This window comes from Bos grunniens, chromosome 2 (assembly GCF_055505025.1).
Source record: "Bos grunniens cultivar Pamir isolate PY7600 chromosome 2, Bosgru_T2T1.0, whole genome shotgun sequence".
Classification (NCBI taxonomy): Eukaryota; Metazoa; Chordata; class Mammalia; order Artiodactyla; family Bovidae; genus Bos; species Bos grunniens.
The window spans coordinates 45,334,674-45,359,254 of NC_141166.1; the positions used below are offsets into that span (position 1 = coordinate 45,334,674).

General features: G+C 36.4%; 2 protein-coding genes across 11 annotated transcripts in view; both read right to left on the reverse strand.

Annotated features, from left to right (window-relative positions):
- Positions 1-11,624, reverse strand: part of CYP20A1 (cytochrome P450 family 20 subfamily A member 1) — a 43,954-nt gene extending 32,330 nt beyond the window's left edge. Inside the window, exons 1-5 of one of the 5 annotated variants that reach the window (XM_086345107.1) lie at positions 11,478-11,624; positions 10,784-10,844; positions 6,326-6,375; positions 5,546-5,712; positions 4,116-4,258 (exon numbers count right to left, since the gene is read on the reverse strand). In XM_086345107.1, the coding sequence (XP_086201233.1) occupies positions 4,116-4,258; positions 5,546-5,712; positions 6,326-6,375; positions 10,784-10,807 (384 nt within the window). In that variant the 5' untranslated portion in view covers positions 10,808-10,844; positions 11,478-11,624. Of the gene's footprint in view, positions 1-4,115; positions 4,259-5,545; positions 5,713-6,325; positions 6,376-10,697; positions 10,845-10,968 lie in introns of all 5 variants that reach the window. The other 4 variants (XM_086345115.1, XM_086345101.1, XM_086345094.1 and 1 more) reach the window with 4 other exon arrangements.
- Positions 11,625-16,691: 5,067 nt separating this feature from the next.
- NBEAL1 (neurobeachin like 1) overlaps positions 16,692-24,581 on the reverse strand; it is a 164,493-nt gene continuing 156,603 nt past the window's right edge. For all 6 annotated transcript variants that reach the window (XM_086345219.1, XM_086345186.1, XM_086345194.1 and 3 more), the window contains one exon: positions 16,692-23,966. In XM_086345219.1, coding sequence (XP_086201345.1) covers positions 23,865-23,966 — 102 coding nt within the window. In that variant the 3' untranslated portion in view covers positions 16,692-23,864. The remainder of the gene's footprint in view (positions 23,967-24,581) is intronic.

A 24,581-nucleotide genomic window follows, 5' to 3' on the forward strand; every position in this document is an offset into this window, starting at 1 on the left:
AACGAACAGATTAAATGCTTTCAATCTATGCTGGGAAAGTCTTTTTTTTACCCTCTTTTAAGCCATGGCCATAAAAATTTTATCATCAATACTCTCATTTGTATCACAGAACTGTATTATGATCTGCTCATCCATTTGTTTTGCACAGTATTCTACAATACAATGCAAATATTAGATATGAGTCATATAGGTTTTTACTCTAGACACAAAGCTAGTGCATCTGCTAGAAGCTTATGTGCATCTCATTTATGAATCCTGAATTTCTTTATGAATTTTGGTTTATGAATCTTGGTTATATACATTAGATGGGAATGCTAACAATCTGTTGAGCTTCATCTGAAAGTGTTAAATCAATGAGTTCAATAATTTTGGCTATTAACATATGACTACTGAACTGTCAACTAAGAGGATTCTGTAAAACTGTCATAAATTCTAAGATCCAGAAATATTTGTTAAGTCATAGTTTAACTCAAAAGTCATAGGAGCATATGGGGTTGAAGCACTGAAGACAGAAATTACACTCACAGAATTAGAGTGCAGGTTCACACACAGCCTTGGAGCAGAGACAGTCAGGGCAGGAAGGAGCCAGAACTTACAGGATGAGGTTTGAGAGGGTTAGAGAAGAATCAAAACACAGAACTCAGATCTGGATCAAAAAAAAAAAAGGAAAAGGTTTGTTGTGTCAGTATGAAATTAACTTACTTTGGAGTGGTAACTCTGGTAAACACCCCTCTTCTACAGAAAACCATTAGTAGGGAGGAGGAGGATGCTCAGACTATGTCCTCTTCAATCATGTTCTTGATGATTAAATATTAATTGGTATTTCTGACTAATAAATAAGCTAAGTAACTGGCTTGTGCTAAGGGGTTGACAATATAAGCCTGAAACACATTTCTCATGTATGGACACAGTCTATGCGCCAAAGCTTGAACATATGATGGTAAGAAACGTCAAAATTGGGAAATAATTTCCACTTTGATTTGCCTTTGATCAGACAGGAGAAGAAAAAAAACACAATAGAGATAAACAATAAAAAAGATCGAACATTTGGGAAATAGAGCCTATGATAAAAGAGTAAAGAAATTTGAATTACTTAGTTTAAAGCAAAGAAAGAGTAATTAAAGCTTTTAACAATAAAAAGTACTGAAAAGCATAATCACTGGAAGCAAAGCAAAGAGAAAATGGGTAAAATTTCCTGGAGATATACAATTATATACCAAGATTCTTATGGACAAATGTAAGGTATTTAAACAGATAGAAAGAAAGATTCTGACTCATGAATGCTTAGACAAAGGTAACATAACTGCTTTCAGGAGGACAATCGGGTGTGACAGGACCAGCTATGACAACCCAAGCAGGCAGCCTGAGAGGTCCAGAGAACATAATAATACAGAATAGTACTGACAACGATGAGAAGGTAGACATTTGATATACAAATCTCCTGATGGCCCTGTGAATAGTGGCTATCAGTGAGAAAAGGGAACTGGAAAGGAGAAAGACTAATCAGCAGCTATGAGTAAAAGCCTTGTTCAGTTTCTTTTCGGAAGTAAAACTGTGCAGAGAGGAGCCAACATATTAATTAATGTTTCTAGTAAACTCATTTGGAAGCCAGTGAGTTTGAGATTTGATCCAGACTCAAGCCAGTCTCAAATCTTGAATGTAAAGTGTGAGTTCCAAACAGAATTGGAGAATAAGGGGGGAAAATGGCATTAAGCATTTATCAAATATAATTTTTAAAAAGTAGATACTGTAGGATGAATCAAAATGGTATCCTCTTAAGAATTATCAACTATTGTACAACTCAAAAAAGTCACAAAAGTGCTTAGAATGTGCAGTCTGAACATTTTTAGAAGGAATGAACATAGTTAAGGTCAAAGAAAACTGACCAAGTAGCGGCTACATGCTAAATCCTGTTAAGTTCTTGAAAAAGCATGTCCTCATTGTGATGTCTGGAATCTGCTTAAATACAATCCAGAAAGAAAACAGGGGAGTTAAGTAGGGGAAGATAAAATAAGACTGCATCAAATTTGATAACTGTTAAAAAAAGTTTAGTGATGAGAATATGGATGTGTGTTATAGTATTCTGTTTTTATTTAAAATTTCCATGATTTTTTAAATTATTTACTCTATGTAATGTGAGAGACAGTGGGATGTATTTGTGTACTTGCGAGTGTATGTGGGTTTACTCTATATAGAACAGAAAGGACTCCCATGTAACCTTCCAAATGGGACCAATAAAGGTCCATCAACTATAAAAACCCTGCATGAAAGAAGTAACACATTAGATAAACTGGAAACATTAACAAGGAGATACAGTTTCAGAGGAGCAGGAAAAATATAAGGAGTGGGGGGAGCAGGAAACAAATGGCAGGAAAACCTCAAGCAGAGGCAGGAAAGGTATTTTTTTGAGCACTGACTGTGTTGTAAGACTTGATGTTTGGAATTTTACATCATGATCTCATATAATCCTCACAGCAAATTTGTAATGTGGATGCTATTAATATTATCCTCAACTTAAGATAAGGCAATAGGACTTTCTTGGTGGTCCAGTGGTTAAGACTGCACTTCTAACGCAGGGGGCATGGGTTCAATCCCTGGTCAAGGAATTAACATCCCATATACTGCACAGCGCAGGCAATAAAAACTCACAAAGGTCAATCATGCAGATACTAAATGACAGAAATAAGACTGAAAGCCTTTTCTCCAAGCTTAGTGTCTCTGCTCTATACCATATTGCTATTTCCCAAGAAGCTACATAAAACATACAACAAAATAAATAACTTTGAGATGCACTGAGTCTGCATGCCATAACTAAAGATTCTACGTGCTGCTGGTTTTGAGTCGGGTCTGAAAACAAAGAACAAATCTATTGATACAAATCTACTGCTCTAAAAATTTCTTCAGGTTCTCCTATCATACAGAATGAAGTCAGTCAGAAAGAGAAAGATAGATATCGTATTCTAACACATATGTACGGAATCTAGAAAAATGGTACTGAAGAATTTATTTACAGGGCAGCAATGGAAAAACAGACATAGAGAACAGACTTATGGACATGGGGAGAGGGGAGGAGAGGGTGAGATGTATGGAAAGAGTAACATGGAAACTTATATTATGACTGAAGTGAGTTAGCAGCAGCAGCAGCAGCAGCATATTACCATATATAAAATAGACAGCCAACGGGAATTTGCTGTATGGCTCAGGAAACTCAAATAGGGGCTCTGTATCAACCTAGAGATGTGGGATGGGGAGGGAAATGGGAGGGAGATTTAAAAGGGAGGATATATGTATACCTGTGGCTGATTCATGTTGAGGTTTGACAGAAAACAACATTCTATAAAGCAATTATCCTTCAGTTAAAAAATAATTAAAAAAAAGTAAAGAAACATAAAGTTTTAATTAAAAAAAAACTTATTCAGTTTCTCTTCACTCCCATCATTCCAACTTACAAAGTAAGTCTAGGTATTAAAATTGTTTTGCTTTTCTGTTTTAGAATTTTAGGAGAATAAAAATCAGCTGAGAAAGAAGGTAAGAATAGCAAAGACAAAGAAACACTAAGAGCCAAAATACACAGATGGTCTCCAACCTACAATTTTTCAACTTTCAACAGGGCAGAAAAGCAATAGGCATTCAAAAGAAACTATACTCTGAATTTTTTTTTTATTTTGATCTTCTCCTGGGTGAGTGATAGGAGGTGCAATACTCTCATAACGCTGGGTGCAACAGCAGCCAGTTTAGTCAGCCACGTTCGTGATCATGAGAGTGAACAGCCCTTAAGCATACAAACATTCTGTCCCCAGACAACCATCTGGTTTTCACTTTCTGTACAGTATTCAATAAACTACATGAGCTATTCAACACTCTATTATAAAACAAGGCTTAGTTTTAGATGATTTTGCCCAACTACAGGCTAGCATACGTGTTCTGAGTGCATACAAAGCAGGCTAGGCTACTAAGTTATGATGTCCGGCAGGTTAAGTGTATTTAAATACATTTTCACCTTATGATATTTTTTTAGTTCACGATGGGTTTATCAGGACATAACCCCATTATAAATCAAGGAAGAGCCACATACTATTATCTGTAAAACAGAAATCCAGGTCAAACTAGTTTACCTTTATAAGGAGAGCAAAATTACTCCGCAGACAATTAGTCACACCATTTTCGTACAATTTTTTCCTCATGTGGTTTTCGCTCACGTTCCCACTATCAGACTGATACCTTAATAATGACTTCAGCATGGTTTCAAAAGGGTCCACTGAAACAGACATGAGTAAACATTTCTAAGTCAGAGTAATCACTCAAAAAAAAAAAAAAAACCTCCAGCAAAAGAACAAAGATCAGAAAGGTATGGGACTATAGCAGAGAGGCCAGGAACTTTTTTTCCATAACTCCCTTGTCTTTTCTAAATGTGAACAGTTCAAGAGACAATAAAAATTGCCAACAAAACAATCTGGTAAATTGGGAATTCCACAGTAAACCATTAATACTCAAATAAATTTTCTACTGCATGACAGCATGTATCTTTGTAAAAGAACTCACTCCACCAATTTTAAGACAAAATTGATGTTGTATGTGTAATTGTCGAGTATTACAGTTAAAACTATTTAGCTGAGTCCAAAACCTTTTCTTTTCTCCTTTACTCACTTTTATGTGTTTCTTCAATGACTATACTGTTTTCACACACACACAAATACACTGTCATTTTAAACAATTAAAACAACACAGTAAGATACTAAGAAAATAAATTCATCTAAATCTCACCACACAAGAGATACTCACTGTTAAATATTTGAGGTTTTTGTTTTGTTTTTAACAGCTGTTAACATTTTTTTTACCAGTGAAAGACAGAAAAATCTGTCAGATTTTACAAAGAACTACAGTCCCTTCTTTCAGAGTACATCTCTCAGTTTACTCTTCTAATCATTCAAATACCATTTACAAGCTCCCAACTCACCACCACTGGACTATAAATTCCACAGGAGCAGAGGCCATGTCTGGTTTTACTCATCTTTGTATTTTCTAACAGAAACAGCCTTCCACATTGTGGAAACTTAGTGATTAAGAGCACAGACTCAACCCAGACAGCCTAGCTTCATGTCCCAGGCAAGAATACTGGAGTGGGTTGCCATTTTCTACTCCAGGGAATCTTCCTCATCCAGGAATCAAACCCACATCTCCTAAATTAGCAGGTGGATTCTTTACCACTGAGCCACCTGGGAAGCCCGAATGCTCTTATACCTTTACTCTTTCAGATGTACCCTTGAACTATTTTTTCAGGTTCAAAAAAAAAAATCCTATTGGCATTTGCACTGGGATTTTTTTCACATCTGTCTATAAATTGAAGGAAGAACACGATCATTTAAAAATACTGTCTTAAGTGAAGTGAGGTGATTAACATAAAGATTCAGCACAATGTCTGACATATAATACAAAGTATTTAATAAATGTTAGCTATTCCTAAGAGCAGTGTATGGACCTTCATTTACAGACATCTATTCTTAAAAGATAAGGATCAGCTAATTAGAAAGAAAATCAGGCTTACGTGTCTTATTGGGGTTGATATGCTGCTTTAGTACATCAACAGTGCCCAAACTAACCACAAGGCGCCTGCCAAACCAGAAAGAGACCACAGGCCCGTATCTCTCGTGCAGATTAACCAGGAACTCGTGCAAACTTCCACTGTTCACAATATCTGGAAGATTACCATCTCTGAAAAATCAGCAATATTTGACAAAATAATTTAATATGGAAGAAGCAGAAAAACAAAAATACTAGTTGAATCTGAATTAACTGTGTGAACAGATGAAAACAAAGATAAAAATCAAATTACTGCAAAATCCAAAACTCTATTATATTTGACTTCTCACTTTCAGTAGCCACATTTAGATATGCATTTGTCTGATATTTTGAGAATTCATAACACTTCACATCAACAAAGCTGCACAAGGAGCATCTGACTTAGACACTGGAAAAACGATCCAATTTTGCAGCACCTCATTCTGAGACAGCAATGGATGCCACCACTGGCTATTAAATCACAGGCGAATTTAAATCAGCTATGGCAATTTTTTCTTATTCCATCTTAATCCTATCTTTCTATTTTCAACACTCTCTGGCTAGGGGAAGTGAAAGAAATTAAAGGCTTTGATTTATACAGGCTTCCTTTCATTTATTAACAAAGTTTAGGTGGTATGCCCAAATACAACTTTAAAGAAAACAAAGGGACTAAATAAACTGAGCAATCTAAAGATATGGTTTAGTTTTTATCCAAAAATTAAGAGCTGACTTTACCTGATTTAAAAAAGCCAAAAAACCAACTCACTTTTCTTCTGTTGGAGTAATGCCTGGAATTCCTGCAGCTTGTCTGGAAGCCTTAGAGAAAAAAATTTAAATAATTTAGTATAATGAATGATCATATATCCCATAAGTCACATGTGTTTTGCCAAGACATGTGCAGGACTTTAAATGATGGTTATTCAATTTGGTTGAATTTCAGAGATTATTTCTATATTAAAATAAAAAAACTGGATTCTTTGTACTGAAAAGAATTATCCTAATATTCCTCCCCTCTGTCAATTAAACTAAGGTGTCTGAAAAATTTAACATCCATTATATATCAATTAATATATAAAACTAAGTACATTTTTCTTTGTTCTGAGACTATAAGTGGTCTCGTCTGGCTCGGCTTTCAAAAAATTTAATGTCATAATTATAATAGTGTCATTCCTAAAATAGTTCTCCTCTTTCAAGTCAAAGAATTTGTCAAAATACAAAGTGATATTCATCTTTTAGGGCTTCCCAGGTTAGTGTAGTCGTAAGGAATCCGCCGGGCTTCCCTCGTGGCTCAGCTGGTAAAGAATCCGCCTACAATGCAGAAGACCTGGGTTCAATCCCTGGGTTGGGAAGATCCCCTGGAGAAGGGAAAGACTACCCACTCCAGTATTTTGGCCTGGAGAATTCCATGGACTGTTTAGTCCATGAGGTTGCAAAGAGTCGGACACGACTGAGTGACTTTCACTTTCAAGGAATCCACCTGCCAACCCAGGAGACACAGGAGACTCAGGTTTGATCCCTGGGTTGGGAAGACCCCCTAGAGTAGGGAGTAGCAAACCACTCCAGTATTCTTGCCTGGAAAATTCCATGGACAGAGGGGACTGGCAGGCTACAGTCACAGGGTCACAAAGAGTCGGGGTCTCCATGATTGCACAAGTAAGCTCACACACACATTTATCTTTTGGTTTAATGTAGTTATCATTATCAGAGTCATACAGTCAGAGAGACCACCTGGTATACAAATAAATAACAAAATAATTTATAGCAAATTGTTAAAGTGACAACCTCTGAAGAATGAACTATAAAAAAGTTGGGGGGAATTTTAATTTTTTTACAATTTTGTACTGGGTTTATGGTTACTGTATTTAGAGGTGAGCATTTTTATTTTAAAACAAGCATATCACTTTTAAAATAAGACTTCTTATAATTTTTAAATTAGCTAAATATCTATAGAAAAAATAATCTAAAATATTCAACTTTAGAATCAATTCTGAATTTTGTCTAATATTTTAAGTAGTTATTAATCATAGTTTGGCATTCTGCCCCTTTCTCCCCCTGCTGCTGCTAAGTCGCTTCAGTCGTGTCCGACTCTGTGCGACCCCAGAGATGGCAGCCCACCAGGCTCCCCCGTCCCTGGGATTCTCTAGGCAAGAATACTGGAGTGGGTTGCCAGTTCCTTCTCCAATGCATAAAAGTGAAAAGTCAAAGTGAAGTCGCTCAGTCGTGTCTGACTCTTAGCGACCCCATGGACTGCAGCCTATCAGGCTCCTCCGTCCATGGGATTTTCCAGGCAAGAGTACTGGAGTGGTTAACATTATATAAATAAATATTTATTTGAACATTTAAAGTTTAAACTGTCTTCCATTACATATTCAGAATTGTATAATCATGTTCCTACCATAGGTTGTAAAACATCTAGGCTATTTCTTTCGTTTTCTCATTATTACAGGTAGTGCCATGAAAATCACCGTAAAACTTTACTTTTTCCTCCTTTGGATTATGTATGCCAAGAGATACACTAAGTTCAACAGTACTAACAAAGGAGTTTTACAGTTTCTACTACATACTACAAGAATACTATCTAGACAATAGTATGTGTAACTTGCATTTTAACTGATGACAACGAAACCTACAATGTAAGATTTTGTCCTACAGTCTCATCAACAATGGAAACTCGTCAAGTTTAATGTATAAAAAGTGGGGGAAAGAATGGAAGGAACTCCATAATAAAAGTCAGTGATACTAAAAACAACAACAACAAAAAAGACCCTACTTGTTATTTTCTAGGTTGAAGTTATTAATGACTGAAGCGAGGTTCCTGACTTCTCTTCAAATATGGTAGACTGACAACACTCATCAGTGATCTATTCCTGAAATCCCACAAAATGAAAGTGAAGAAATAAAAAAGGACAAAATAAGGATAAAGAGAATGGGAGAGGAAGCAACAGTGGATGAATAATCTGACCAGTTTTCTTGGAAGTGTTAGTTGTTGGAGCAGTGATTAGTTGACCTTGAGAGGCCTCCTCTGGGGTCTGCAAAGGAATCTTCCTTTGCAGGATCCTCCTTTGCTTCCCATAGGAAGCAATCATATTTGTACTTGTAACCACAAAGGCAGAGTAAGATGCAAGACTTTAACAATAAGCAAAAAGTCAGTATACAGATCCATTAGACATCATTCTTGTAACTGCCATCCTTCTGGAAAGATACCTTAAGATTCCAGATTCAGGAACAACAGGTTGGTGGGTGGCATCCCCAATAATCTTAAGCGAAAACTGTTTCCAACCTACAATTTTTTTTTCCCAACCTACAATTTTATACCATGCCAAGCTATCATTCAAGTGTGAAGCTAGAAAAGATAAGATTTTCAAAAAAGCAAGATTTTGAAAAAATTTTCATGCACACTCCCTCAAGAAATTATGGAAAGTGATGCACTGCAGCAAATAAAAGAATTTAAACAGAAACAGAGAGAGACTCATGTAGCACCCAGGAAACAGGGTATAAAACAAAGGAAAAGAGAATATCAATTCTGAATTTTTTTCCCATAAAAATAAATACAAGCAGAGACATTACTTTACCAACAAAGGTCCATCTAGTCAAAGCTATGATTTTTCCAGTAGTCATGTATGGATGTGAGACTTGGACGATAAAGAAAGCTGAGCACCGAAAAATTGATGCTTTTGAACTGTGGTGTTGGAGAAGACTCTTGAGAGTCCCTTGGACTGCAAGGAGATCCAACCAGTCCATCCTAAAGGAAATCAGTCCTGAATATTCATTGGAAGGACTGATGTTGAAGCTAAAACTCCAATCCTTTGGCCACCTGATGCAAAGAAGTGACTCATTTGAAAAGACCCTGATGCTGGGAAAGATTGAAGGTAGGAGGAGAAGGGGACGACAGAAGACGAGATGGTTGGATGGCATCACTGATGCAATGGACATAAGTTTGAGTAAGTTCCGGGAGTTAGTGATGGACAGGGAAGCCTCGTATGCTGCAGTGCATGGGGTCAGAAAGAGTTGCACGTGACCAAGTGACTAAACTAAACTGATGTCTTTGAATATTTGAACAAGCTCACTGAAAAACATTATGACAGAAATGCTGAGATATTTGCCCCAAACTACTGACAGGCACAAGTAAAGAACCTCTATGCAAATACTAAGTACAACTGCTCCTCTCCGCCCTAATCACAGGTCTACAGCTCCAACAGCAGGCATGCAGAGAGCCTCAGAACTCTGTGTGCTCTGGATAAATGGCTCCCACACCAGATTCCATGTTTCAACATGAGAAATGAAGAGTGAGCCCCAAAATACCAGGCAAAACACTCCCCTGTGCTTCACTACATTCACAACTCTGAAACAGCTAAAATAATGAGATCAATCCCCACACCTGGCATGCCCCTTGCAGAACCCAGCAAAATTTTAATCTCTCTGATAATCACAGCCTCACCACTATCATCTTCCTTGAGACCATCCAGATTGTTATTATGACATTTTCCCTTACATACATTAGACACCACACTAAGCCCAAGACTACCATCCCCAGGTCTTCCTTCATCCCCTAGACTTTTTATTCCTACAGAAGTTTGTCTTCTTTCCTGATCCATCTGTCCCCAACTCAAAACCCCACCTGATCTCAGCCGTTCATTCCTATGGTTGCACTGGGCCTTGACATTATCAGTAACTTTACCATTCCTGGAGTTTTAACATCAAGCTTCCAAATCTCCAAGCACCTCCTATTTCTCCTTCTATTTTTAATATCTTGACTCCAAAAACTATTTTTACCCCAAACAGACTGTTAATCCACTTACTCCTATACTCATTTTCCAGCCATCCAGCTCAGATTCCATTGTCCCTTTTAATCAGTCTCTTGCCCTGTTTCCTTTTCTCAAAAGTACCTAGCAAAACACGAACCCTAATTAAATCCAACATTCTGTCAACTGCCCTGATGCCACATAGTTGAAGGAAAACAGCTGAGGAAAAACACAGCATGCTGCCTAGTCTTATTTTATTTTCATGAATTTCAAGTGAGTTGCCTGGAAATCTCCTTTCCCTCACTCTCCTGACCTAGAAGGCTATTTCTCAGAAAATAAAGACACACTGAAAGTTCCAGATTGGGTAGTTCTAACATTCCAATCAAATTCATTTACCAGCAAGAATATTTAAGGTGTTCTGTCAATATCAGTGATGTGTTTGCCATTATTCTGTTGCTTTACAACTTTTTCTACAAAACCACCTTGCTTTGTAGATGATTCCTCATCCATTAGTTTCTTTGTTTTCAGAAGCATCTTTTGAGGCTGAAGAAGGTAAGCAGAGAAGGAAAGGTCAGGAGGAGATTTAGAGATACAGCACTTGGCTGTATGCTCCTTCCACAACCCCTTTAGCATGTGAGGCCCAAGACGAACAAAACCCGGTCCGGACCTTAAGGACTTTAGATTTCAGGAATCAAAGTCGAAAGACAGACGGGAAAGCAGGCGACAAAAGAAACACTGGGGGAAAATCCTTGGGAATGGATAAAGGCGACGAGCAGCCTGGAGTTTCCTCTCAGACACGCTAGAAAATGGAAGTGGGGTGGGCACAGTTACTGCTCGAAAGCCACCGAAGCACTTCGGACCCGCCCTGCACAGCGGCGCGGCGAGGACAGGGAGGCCGGACCCACGAACCAGCCCTCAGGCCCCTGCGGCCGCGCCCGCTCCACCGAGCCTCCGTCCGTGCTGCTCTCGGCGTCCGAGGGTGGTCAAGCCTCCTGCCCCGCTCAGTCTTCAGCGCCAGCCGCGCGCGCCCGCTAGGGGTCACGTGCTCCGGGAGCGGGGCAGGGCGGGAGCGGGAGCTGGAGCCCTCCCCCGGGCCCGTTCCCTGCGCCCGCTGCGGGCTGCGCGACGTGGATGCGGGCGGCGGCCAGAGCCCGTGAGGGCCGGGTCGGAGGTTACCGGGTAGAGGTAGAGCACCGCTCCCACCAACGCCAGCAGGAAGGTAACAGCGAAGATCGCGAAGTCCAACATGGTGCCTCCGCCCGGGAACCACGTCTCAGTTCCGCGCTCCGCTGCAGCGTCCCAGCCTGGCGGCACCCGAGGGACAGAGGGGTGGGCCGGGGCGCCCGCGGGACTTGCGAGCGAATAGGTCGCCCGGGCGTGGCCTGGGCCGCTGTGGGCGTGGCCTGGGTCGCTGGGGGCGTGCCGTGGTCACCCCTGCGGTCCGGCGGCGAGAAACAGCGAGACCCGAGGCGGGATTCCGGCGGATTCGACTCCGAACACGCCCACGACTCCCGGACCGAGTTGCTGAAGAAAGAGGGACCCCGCCTTCTAGAAAACGTTAGAAATTATCGTCCTAACCAAGTGTTTTCCAAGTGGGTTTAAAATACATATATCAAAATAAAAATAGCTCAAGTTAATCATTGTTGTTGCACGTCTGGATGTTCTACCACAGTCTAGTGATTTTTTAATCAAATATATGGACACATAATTCACAATTATTATGTATTTACTTCATGAAATATGTGTCTTCCCTTTATTTCAGCATGATCTCTATATTTTTATGATCAAGATTTTGACATCATTTGTCTTCTGTTGGCAGAAATGCCAAATTATCCTGTTCCCAGTCATTGTGGTCCTTGAAAAGATTTTTTTTGATAGACTATTTTAAAACAATCTTTTCAGGTTTATATAATTATAAATTATATAATTTATATAATTATATAATTATATATTATAATTATATAATTATAGTCATATAATTAATATAGTCATATAATTAATATATGGGATAGTTTTAATACTTTCAAACTGAAGAAATTTCGCTCTGTTAGCAAAATTCCAGGCAGTAGAAACTGGAATTATCAATAAAAATTTATAGTTAATATTTAGCTTCAGAAATGAACTGACTTTTATCTATGGTGTTCAACTGTAATGGAGTTGTTACATATGGTACCATTGTTATTACAGCAAATATTGTAAAACAGTTTAAATTTATGGTAACAACTGTATCATTTTTGATTCTCACCGTCTCTTAAAGTGAAATTGAAGTCGCTCAGTCTTGTCCGACTCTTTGCAACCCCATTGACTGTAGCCCACCAGCCTCCTCCATCCATGGGATTCTCCAGGCAAGAATACTGGAGTGGGTTGCCATTTCCTTCTCCAGAGAATCTTCCCGACCCAGGGATCGAACCCAGGTCTCCCGCATTGCGGGCAGACACTTTAACCTCTGAGGCACCAGGGCAGCCCTCACCATCTCTTAAAGCAACAACTAAATCTGTAGGGTAGTGTAAAGAATTGGTATCACACTTTACATCGTATCTGCTGCTGCTGCTAAGTCGCTTCAGTCATGTCCGACTCTGTGCGACCCCATTGACAGCGGCCCACCAGGCTCCCCCGTCCCTGGGATTCTCCAGGCAAGAACACTGGAGTGGGTTGCCATTTCCTTCTCCAATGCATGAAAGGGAAAAGTGAAAGTGAAGTCGTTCAGTCGTGTCCGACTCTTCGCGACCCCATGGACTGCAGCCCACCAGGCTCCTCCGTCCATGGAATTTTCCAGGCAAGAGTACTGGAGTGGGGTGCCATTGCCTTCTCCAACATCATATCTAGACCTACATATATATTATTTTAAAAGGAATTTAATATGGAAAACTGTTCCTAAGCTGACAGTTGCAACCACCATGTTTGCCACAATAATTGTCAAGTGCTTCCAGTCCATTAATGGAACCCTAATGTTTTTCCCTGGTGGCTCAGACAGTAAAGCGTCTGTCTACAATGCGGGAGGCCTGGGTTCAATCCCTGGCTTGGGAAGATCCCCTGGAGAAGGAAATGGCAATCCACTCCAGTACTATTGCCTGGAAAATCCCATGGACAGGGGAGCCTGGTAGGCTACAGTCCATGGGGTCGCAAAGAGTCGGACACGACTGAGCGATTTCACTTTCACTTTTCAATGTTTTTTAATTAGGCAAAAATCTATTGTGTTTATTCTGAGAACAAAGATTGCTAATTTATCTATTTTTATCGACTTGCTCAAATACTGTTTGCACTGTTATAGTCTCCTCCAACTTTAAAGCGTAACCTACAAACCCTTACAGCACTTAGATGCAGTCCCATTTTATTTAAAAGATATAGAACATGAGATATGAAGTATTTCCCTAGAGCCTGAGCAGTGTTAGCTATGAGGGTGGATATTAAAAGTTCAGTTGACCACAAAATCCTGATTAACCACTAAATCCTGACTGAATGCCAAATACTGATTTGCCCATGTGGGCATAAAAATTTGACCATTTTTATGGATTTGTGATATGTGGGTTTCTCTCGAGCATGGGGCCCAGGGCAGGGGCCTCTCTTGCTCTGTTTTATAGGTAGTACTGTCCGTATAAAAGGAGACTTCTGATTAGATTGGCCAACAGGAAATAGTAGCTTAGGATGAAAGGAAAGTCTGGATATTCATTCTCCTGGTTTTCATGCTGTGGACTCACTGTTGAGTGCAGCTTCTGTCATAAGGCCCCCACACAGATACCCTTTCTAGGAGCTAGAACTCACTTCAGGCTTGGGGTTAATGACAGCTCACCACTGTTGCTAGTCTTGGGGCACTGAAACCCTGTGGTTTCCTTAAACCCTTCCCACATCTTCGTAAGTTTCCATTCTTGAACTCTTTTAATTTCAGCATGCCATCTGTTTCCTGTTGGGACTCTGATCCACATGGTAATTATCATCATCAAATTTGCCTATTTGGTGGGTGCAAATATTTTTTCTCAATTCTAATGAATAAGGGTAATCAGATACAGTTTGCCTTTAACTGGAAGAGAGAGTATTACACCTTCAGTGTAATACACCTGGACATTGTCATTTCTCCTCTGTAATGTGAGCACATATACCTCTAACTTGTTTGTAATGGTATTCCACACAATATCTTGTCTGTCCGTAGTATGTCTGATGACATACTATTGAGACCTGGTGAGCATAAAGTAGAAATTCCTAGATGCCTTAAAAAAAAATACATGCCAGAAAGTCAAAGAGAAATCTCAAAAATTATTTAGGAGTCTGGCATAGTGATAAAGTGCCTACAGGTTGAGTGGCAGGAGTACTTGCATATTGTAACAGCAGTCTGAGATGGCGTTTAAAATGCTGGATATTTAGTGGGGATTAATACATGCGAAGGATGAAACCTGGATTGGGCAGAGGAAGTGGAATTATGATGCAGCCCCCATAACTCCTAAACCAACCTAGTGGGGAGTTTGGGATGAGAATTACAACGATAATTGGGCTTTACTGGGCCTTTTTTCTATGTACCCACCTTACTCTCTTCCTGAGAAAAAACTTGGAAATTAGCCTCTGTGGTTTTTCCGAGGGCCACAATTGATACTTACAGTCTTCTTTCTCCTCTATCCATACTAGAATCTCTACTCACCAAGTCTTGAGGCTTGCTTAGTCAGCCTGGAAGAATGAATGAATGATTCTGAACTGCCCGAGTCCCTGGTGATCATGTACTTCTCAGACTATGGTTTCTCTATCTACAGACACATTTGGGCAAAGAAGTACAAAGTAGTGCCCAAGGAGATCGCCTGGGTTCTACACTATTACATATTCCATTATGTAGTGTCGGCTATCCCTCTCCCTAATTATCCGGGTCAATTACCCCTCACATCAGCTAGCTATTCTGATGCTTTATCAGCATGCAGCTTGTGGGTAATGGACAAGTGATCCTGTTGTCATGGGCTCCCTCCAGCATTTATTTCCTGTAAAGTGGGTCCTATGATCTAAGGTCATGTTATGTGGAATTCACTGCCAATGGATTAATACTCCGCTGTCCTTAAGGTAATAGTGCTGGCTAAGGCCCTGCAGACATAAAAGGCAAACCGTGTACATAAAATACATATCTATTCCTATAAGAATGAGCTTCTAGCCCTTCCAGAATGGAAGGGGCCCAAAATACATAACTTGCCAGCATGTGGCCCATTGAGGAATGAGGAATGCTTGGGCACTAAGCATTTATCTTCATTGTTAGTAATCTGGACATTCATTGGTGGCAACAGCTAGGTCAGCCTTGAGAAGTGGAGGGTTCATCCTATTAAGCCCATGGATAGTCTCCATTTCTGCCATTGTGGCCACTTTGTTCATGTAATTCCCCATTGTACCGGCCCTAGAGTGGCCAATGCAGGGGCCACCTGACATGACCTGAATTGCTTGTTTGATCCACTTGATTGCTTAATGCCTCTTTCATGGTGGATGCTCCCGATGAGTGCTAATATTCGACTCAAAGATTTTCATGCTTCTTTCCTAATCCCATATGTCCATGTACACACTTGTATCTGACACCTTCATGTCCCCAGTCTTAAAAATCTTTTTCCATTTATGCCTCTCATCAGCTGGCTAGGTCTTTCATCATGGCCCATGATTCCTATCTATAGTCTAACCTTAGGCCCCTTCTCTTTCCACCCAAAGTAAATGACATGGTGTACCACTAAAGATCTGCCCACCAAGATGGTTTTCCCTTGCCACTGTTTTTCAAGACCACCCGTAAGTAAGGCTTCAACTCACCTGCTATCCATTTTTGTCTTTACTCACATACTGAGCCATCCCCTCTGTAAATGCACTTTGGTCTTTTTTCTCCTCTTATCTACTCATACAAGATGATTTGTAAACCAATGTGTTAGCTGAGGAAGGGGCACTGGTGCAACAGTGGTGGAGACTTTGGAGATCTGGGATCCTTGCTCAGGTAGCTTCCCTCTTCCCTATGGTCCTTAAGACATGGTGGTCTGACAAGACTTAGCGGATGATAGGTAGTGTTGGGAAACAGTCTGTTAAGAGCAAGGTATAAACTGCCATTCTGTTCTGGACATGTCTTTTAAAGGACGTCTGTATAGCAAACAACCTTAGAAGGCAGAGAGTCCCCTTCTGGAATAGAAGGCAGGTTTGCTTACTCATCAGTATGTTTCCCTCCAGGGCAAAGGTCAGGAAGGTTTGTTTGCAGCCCATTATAAAAGATTCAGCTTTCCAAAACTCAAATTCTTCAGTTGTGACATAAGAGTGTGAAATGCATTCTTTTAGGTTCATCTGTAAGTTGATAGTTACGGGTTTTGCATTTAGGTCTATAATTTGCTAAGTTCAAATAGCTTAGCTAATGTTAAGTTCTAATCAGACTATATAAATTGAGAATTACAAATGAGCTGAAGAAAGTAACATTACTTTTTTATTTGATTCAAACTCATTTTCATATACAAAGCTAATTTATTATTTACAAAATAAATGCATATTCTTAAAAACCGTTAGACTACAAATTTCCAAATGACTAAAAAATGTGCAAATTTTTCAATTATCTTCAATCATGCTATACAGAAACAATCAAACTAGCTCATATACACACACTGAAAAATTTTAAAACATTCAATGTAACAAAACAAAACATACATCTTATATATTTAATTTTAAAAGGATGAGAAAGGGAAGAACGTATTGCACCAAATTAACAGTAACTTCATTATAATGAGAATACTAATCAAAATTATTTACACATCTTTATTAAGTCTAAAACTATCTCAACTTTAAAACCTTTTTTTTTTTTTTGGCATACAAGTATTCATTGAGTCACAGTTTGCAGTCAATAATCAGATATAAATAAGGCTTAATATTCTCTTTTTAATGGTCAATTCCAGTAGAACAAATGAGAAGGAACACTTTATGATAAATACATAACTTTTTGAATTCCTTAAATATTTAAGTAGCAGCACAATTTGCAAGTACTTTTTTAAACAAGTAATTCTGAATTTTTAGCTATCCTCCTCTGAATTGACTATGTGCATGTATATATATATATATATATATATACACACACACACACATACACACACACACACATTCAAATCACTGTCACCTCTATGATAACACTGAAATACTCCTATTTAATCTGGGTCCCAGAAAGATTGACGTAAGAAGCAAATCATATGTGTTCAGTATTTTTCAATCTTAATGTAATTCACTTCTATAACAATGAACCAGACAGAAAATGACTGGTTAGATGATTATTGTTTGCTCATATTTTTGCTACAAATCCATATAAAAGCAAACAGTTGGGGAAAGGAAAGCAATACCCACTAGGAATTTCTGAAGAGAACAAACCAGCCATATGGTTTTCTGTAAAGCTAACTGTAAAACAGTAGCCACAAAAACTTTTTGGTGATGGTATTTAAGAATTGGAGAGACCAGTAAAAAGTACAATAGGAAAAAAAAATAAAAAGTATAAAAGATCTTTAACAGTAAGATGTACTGAAATATGTAATAATTTTGGAAGAAATGTAGAAACTATTGTAATTAAATATTTTGAAAATTATCCATGAAAAAGTTGAAATCCCAAAGGAATAAAATTATTCCCTTTAATAGCTATATAAGAAACTAAGGGGCTGAAATTTTTTCAATTAAGTCTGACACCTGACATTGTCTTACCAGAACTACTCTCTAAATTGTTTATTGATTAATATAATTTTAGTATTCTAAAGAGAAAAATATGTTATCATAGATAAGCTTTTTTTCCTCCAAAATGCAAGAGGAATATTTGTTGAATCTGTAGATTGAGTCCAGTAAATATTAAAACACATTGCTTAGATATTATGGGAAAATGTTTCTAAGATAAGGAACAACAAAAATAGCATTTGAATATTAACTATTTATTTGGAATACTGGCTACCAGAAAGCCTCTAATTTTATACACATTAAGTACAATATATTATTACAAAAATAAATTTTAAAAGGTCCATTGGAATAAGACTTTTTAAAAAGTTTATATTTTAATCAATAAAATATAATTTTATTTTTCAATCCCACCTAAATCCTAACTTGTTTTCTTTCTCAAATTACAATGCTGTACTGTAATAGTATTATAAATAGCTAATCAGTTTGTACACTCAAAAATAGTTATAAATTTTAAATAATGAGACAGCCATTTTAAGTGAACACACACACACACACAAATACCGAGTCCACTAGCAGTCAACTTTGAAAAATGAATGGGAATTTAAAAAAAAAGAATTGGTAACCTTTTCAATGATAATATTGTGGTATTATTATTATGGTAATATTTGCAAAATAAGTTTCCAAGGAAACAGTAAAATTAAATCAAGGAAAACAAATGTTGACCAAATGACTTTCTACTTGTTCTTTTCCTTTGAATTTTCAATTCATAAGATTAAAGGCATTAAGACAAAAGTAAATACAACTTTATCTCTGTCCTTTTTTCACTAAAGCCATTAGCTTTATAGGTCCAAATCCTACAGTGTCTTTAAAAATCATCCACATGTGACAAATGTCAGTGAGATAATCTAAGAAGATGTATTTGATGAGTTAACTACAATATATCAGAAAAGTACTTGGTAAGATAGCCACTTTTACATACTTTCTTATACTGATGAAAATCATAATTTCTATAATCTAAGATGGCCCTATGTTTTGAATGCAGAAAATTGATTGTTCTCAATACAGGCTTAAATGTTAATGCTCTATTTTTTCTTAATACTAGGACTTTTCATACGAAAAATTAAGAAGTACTTCCATACAGAGGCTACACCTACAAAAGTCCTCAGAAGTGCTTAGGGAATTTAAGTCAATGCTTTTAATTAGGAAAACTATTGATTAGTAGCTTCAAAGCTTTAAGAGATCTAAATCAATGTTTTAAATCTAGCATTTTGTTACTCATGATTTTATTAACACTTAAAAATATTACCTAATTCAGATATGCAAAATATTCACTGATAGTCACTAGGAACTAATACAAGCAAACACTTTTCTGGAGACAGATATTAGTCACAATTTTCAAATATGAGAGGTCTGAAGAGAGTTTATGATAAGAATAATGCAAACTGAAAAGGAAATTTAGTTGTTACTGTGGCATGCAAAACAAAGATAAGAAAGCCATTCCAAGCAAATTTTAGAAACAAATGTCTTCAAGGATAATGATCACACCTATTTCAAATAAGCCTGTGAATACCAGATATGATTTATAAAAAATGAATGGATATAATTTCTATAGCAGAAAATATTTTGATTTAATAACCCTGAGACATAGTTTTTTTATACCAAGAATATCAAGTAAAGAGGTTCAAAATATCCAGAGTAGTGCCTAAACTTCTGTATATTTATAAAACTTCACAGAGAAGTCTACCTGTAATCTCAGTTAAGAAACAATGGCCTTGAAAAATGCTAGATTCAAATTAAATAAAGCTGTGGCCCATATTTTAATAATATTGAAATGATGACTGTCATTTCAATAATACTGAAATGATGACAACAAGGACTCTCACATGGGAAAACTCTCTAGAACAATGTTCTGGATGATCAAGTTTAAAAGCAAATCAAATGTATGCATGATAAATAAATAAAGCTAAAAGAATACTGAGAACAATATTTGCTTAGAGTGATAAAAATGTTTAAGACTAGTCACTTACTGGGAAAGGACAGTTTTAGTTGATCAGAGAAATGGGAGTTAGGACAAGCTGAGTCTGCCTGATAACAACAGATTAGATTTAGGAATAAAAAAGAATGTATTTCATTTCTTACTCAGTCAAAAACTATATCCTAAAGACAGGTTTAAGAATTTATTTATGGATGACATATTTAATGATGTATTTGAAGAGACCAACCTTCATATATATATACCCACACATGATATTACATGTTACATGATATTGTTTAATATTTATGTAATATTTACATCTAAAATAGTCCATGTACTTGCATCTTTTCATTGGAAAGGTGATAAAGACAATGCTATTCACTTTATAAAAATAAATATATAAAAGGAACGTTAGCTCTTTAAATTCAATTAAGAGATTTCCATTAGTGATTCTTTTAATAATAACAAGATACTTAATATACTTAAAGGCAAAGGCCATGTCATGGTGTCATCATTAAATAAAAATAGGGTATTCAAGTTAATTTCCTCTATCTACTTCTATTTAAGCTTTGATTAAGATTCAACTTTCAAATCTAAATTCTGATTAATTATGAGGGCACGTTTCCTCCTTCAGAAGGTTAAAAGTGCTTTTCAATACTAGTTCTTAAAGGATAATTTTTATACACCTTAACACAGAGAAAAAAGGAAGCCTCACTGTTGTTCTTTGTTAATGACAAATAAATACTTGACATTTTCTCGTCTACAAAAGGATGTGACCTGAAAAAGCACTGTGACTAAAGGAAATTAATAGAAATGGATTCATAAATGACATGAGCTTCACAGGCTTATAAGACTTTAAAACAGGGAAAGGGGTGGGGGAAAAAAAAAAAAGACTTTAAAACAACTGGTCAAGCTCATTCATGCCCTGCTCTATTTTTCCCTTCTCTCCAACTTTATCTAAGTAATGACAGAATACTGTTTGGGAGGAGTTGAAAAAATCTTACAAAGCTTCTTTTTTCTCTAAATGAGTAGTACCTGTATTATATGTTTTAATACTTGACCCTTACTATAAATCACTCCGCATCATCAGGATGCAAAGATTTTATTTGTGTCAAGAAACAAAAGCAGAAGAAAAGTTCTTCAAAGACAACATATTTCATACAACAGCTAAGTTGAGATATTATATTCATCGTCTAAAATGTCCACCTGTTACTCCACTAATGATCCTATTCATCTCTCCCATATACAATACAAAACTAATTTGTATGGATAACATCTAAATACACCAGAATCCCTCAAAGTATATCTTTTCAGTGATTTTACCTAGCAATTTTTAATTCAGTGGTCTACACTGTTTAAAAGAGGAACTGCTCAGCCAAAAGTGAAAGTCGCTCAGTCATGTCGGACTCTTTGCGACCCCATGGACTGAACAGTCCATGGAATTCTCCAGGCCAGAATACTGGAATAAGTATCCTTTCCCTTCTCGAGGGGATCTTCCCAACCCAGGAATCAAATCTGGGTCTCACGCATTGCAGGCAGATTCTTTACCAGCTGAGCCACCAGGGAAGCCCTATTCAGCCAAAGCTACTACTATATTTGCTTATTTAATAAACTTTAAGTTCCATTCTTCTAGACTGTTGCTAGTATTCTCAAACACTTTTCTCAAAATTTTGAGATTTTGGTTTTCACTTTTTGGAAAATGTAAGGATGAATTCTAGTGCTCTGAACATCTACTATTGTTCTAAATAGAAGATCTACTGTGAACAAAGCTTCTTCATGTTTGTGCTATAAAATGTACCCTGCTTCTTTAGTTACTCCATCTAAACAGTAGCAAAGTACCAAAAATTTAGGAATTTCCCTCTAATAATCTAAGTTAAACTTTTCTGTAACTTCCAAAGCCAATAACTTCCAAAACCAGTATTAAATAACCTTAAAAATAAAAAAGGCATCCTTATACCAAAATCCCTAGATTAAAATAGGCAAAAGAAACATTTCCAAAGTTTTGATTTAGAAACATTTTTTTTAAAACTTCAACATTTAAAATACCAAAAATAAATCATTTTGATTCTCTTGACTTCAAACCTACAAAATAGCTTTTGGAGGGTAACCTACCTTTTATAAGATGAAAAATGAAAATATTGATGAATATTTTATAAGAATGAAATATTTTATAAGAATGAAAAAACTAATAGAAGAAATTAATCTTAATATATCATAATCATCTCTACTGACTTGTTTTGAGGCATTTTTACCACAAATTACTGAAGTCCTCAAAAAAGGAAACCTTCACATTTACGGATGTTCTACTTTATGCTGCATCAGTTTATGTCAGTGTGATTAACCTAAACAGAAGTTTTTTACTGATAAGAGAGAGGATTTTAAATGACTGGAAAGAATATTCGTCTACAACTTTTTGCTAGTTCTTATACAAGCCAATCAAATCTATCAAATAGTTTCCCTATTATAGAATCCTTCACTTCTCATGTATTTTTTACTCTCTCATAGGATTATAAAGAAAAGGGTAGTAGACAACTGTGGGCAACAGGCAACAGGAGAGGACTGCAAAGGGGAAATTCTTCAAAGATTCAACTGAGAAGACAACTGGATAAAAGGAATTCTATAGTTTGTGGAATAAAAAAAATATTATTATTTTAAAAGGTATCATTGTAAAAAGTCTTTTTCTCCTCTTTTTTCACAGACCCCGTTTAGAAAGCCACTCAACCACCCACTCTTAGGAAAAAAAAAAAGCAGCTAACAAACAGAATTTCCTCACCAAACCCGTGGAATCTCAGATTAAGGACACTCAAATAGTTGTAAAAGCTTTCTGACCTTACTCAAAACATGACCTTACAAAAGTAGAAGGTTTAACAATCTCTTTGAATTCTAAAATAAATCTATCAGTACTTTAAAATCTTGAATAGCAAAGCATAATGTAACATCTAGCTATGTATAATAAAATTAATTGTAATCCTAAATTATACATAACATGAAACAGAAATGTGTATTTTTAAAAATTACTATATCTAAATGACTAGTTTAAGTTATGCATATCTTTTCAGTTCATCAATCATATGAAATAAGTAAAAACATAATTATTTGGGTATCATTTCTAACTCCAAAAATTATTGAGGGAAAACACAGTGTTTAATAAAGAAAAAGCCAAGAAATTTTGTACTCTGCATATATAAATTGAGCTGCAAATGCTATACAGGACCCAAATGTCAAAATCATAATTAGCATTTTTCCTTAACTATACTACTAGTGAAATATATCTGTAAAATGTATCTCTAGTTTCTTTTATTCCTACTCAAACTTTATTATTTAAGGATGATAATATGTTGCAATAAATTCTCATTAGTAATATGCTAAGTAGTAGTGGGATGTGCCAATGTACCAGTTTCAAAAATACAAGTATGCAACGGATGCTTTTCAAATATTACCTCTGATCAGAAGTTCCATAAATAAATCGTATTTTTAAATATGGTGGTCAGTAAATAGAATGATTAACTAAAGAAAGCATTAAAAGCCATATCTCTCAACTGTCCCATTATCTCTATCTACTCTTTTATTAGAAATACAACTTTTGCTATTTATAATAAGTGAGTTGAATCTAACTTCTTCATTTTTAGAAGTTTATTTTTTAAAAAAGATCTAATTATCCTTAGGAATAAACCACTAAATCTAATCAAATGTCTTTTCTCAAATTCATCTTAGTACAGACTAAGAATTAGTTAATAAGATAGATTCAATGATGTTAACCAGAAAATTTTTAAGTGGATAACAGTAATATCTATGACTAAATTTATACATATGCCAAATTTATACCAAATTTTGGTAAATCCTGAATGATTTTCAGGGATAACAGACCTGAAGCATTTGAGATAGTTGAGAGATGTGGTTAAAGTGACAAAGTGATAAATCAAATTTCAGTTATCCATGACAGAAGGTAGAAATAACAATCACTTGGAATCTTGAGTATTATATTCAGTTTCTCCAGCTGAGATCTGGCTGAGCCGTTTGCTAGATCCCCACAATTTTCGAGAAAGCTGACCTGAGCGCATCTGTTTAAAGTAATCCAGAGAAATTAAGAATAAATGTTATTAAGTATGAAAAAAATGAAATTAATATATAAGACAATGATTTTGTAGAGTGTAAAAGAAATAGGTTTGGTTAGCAGAATCATTAACATTTTAATGATTCTTAATTAATAATAATTAAAGAAAGGCTTTTCTACACTGTCTTTTAGTTGAGAAAGATCAAATACCAATGTATAAATTTTTTAATTAAATGTGCCGGTTATATCAAAATTACAAGACTCCCTTACATTATGTATTTACAAAACTACATTTCACTTCATTAAAATAATTTCAAATTATACTTAATCTCGCCGATAAGACACATAGCTTTGAGGATTTTTCTCCTAATTACAGTACTATTAATGACAATCACAATCATAAGAAATTAAAATAACATTTTGATGAAAAGAAAGTAATTTTTAAATAGTTTGATCTAAGAAATTTAAAAATTCTTTATCAATAGAATGATAAAAAGTAATTTAGAAAAAAAGAACAGCATAAGCTCTTTGAAAGTGAGAATCACATTTTTCCACCATTAAATTTTTTACCACTTAGCACACTTCTTGGCATATAACAATTATTAATCAAAATTAACTGAAT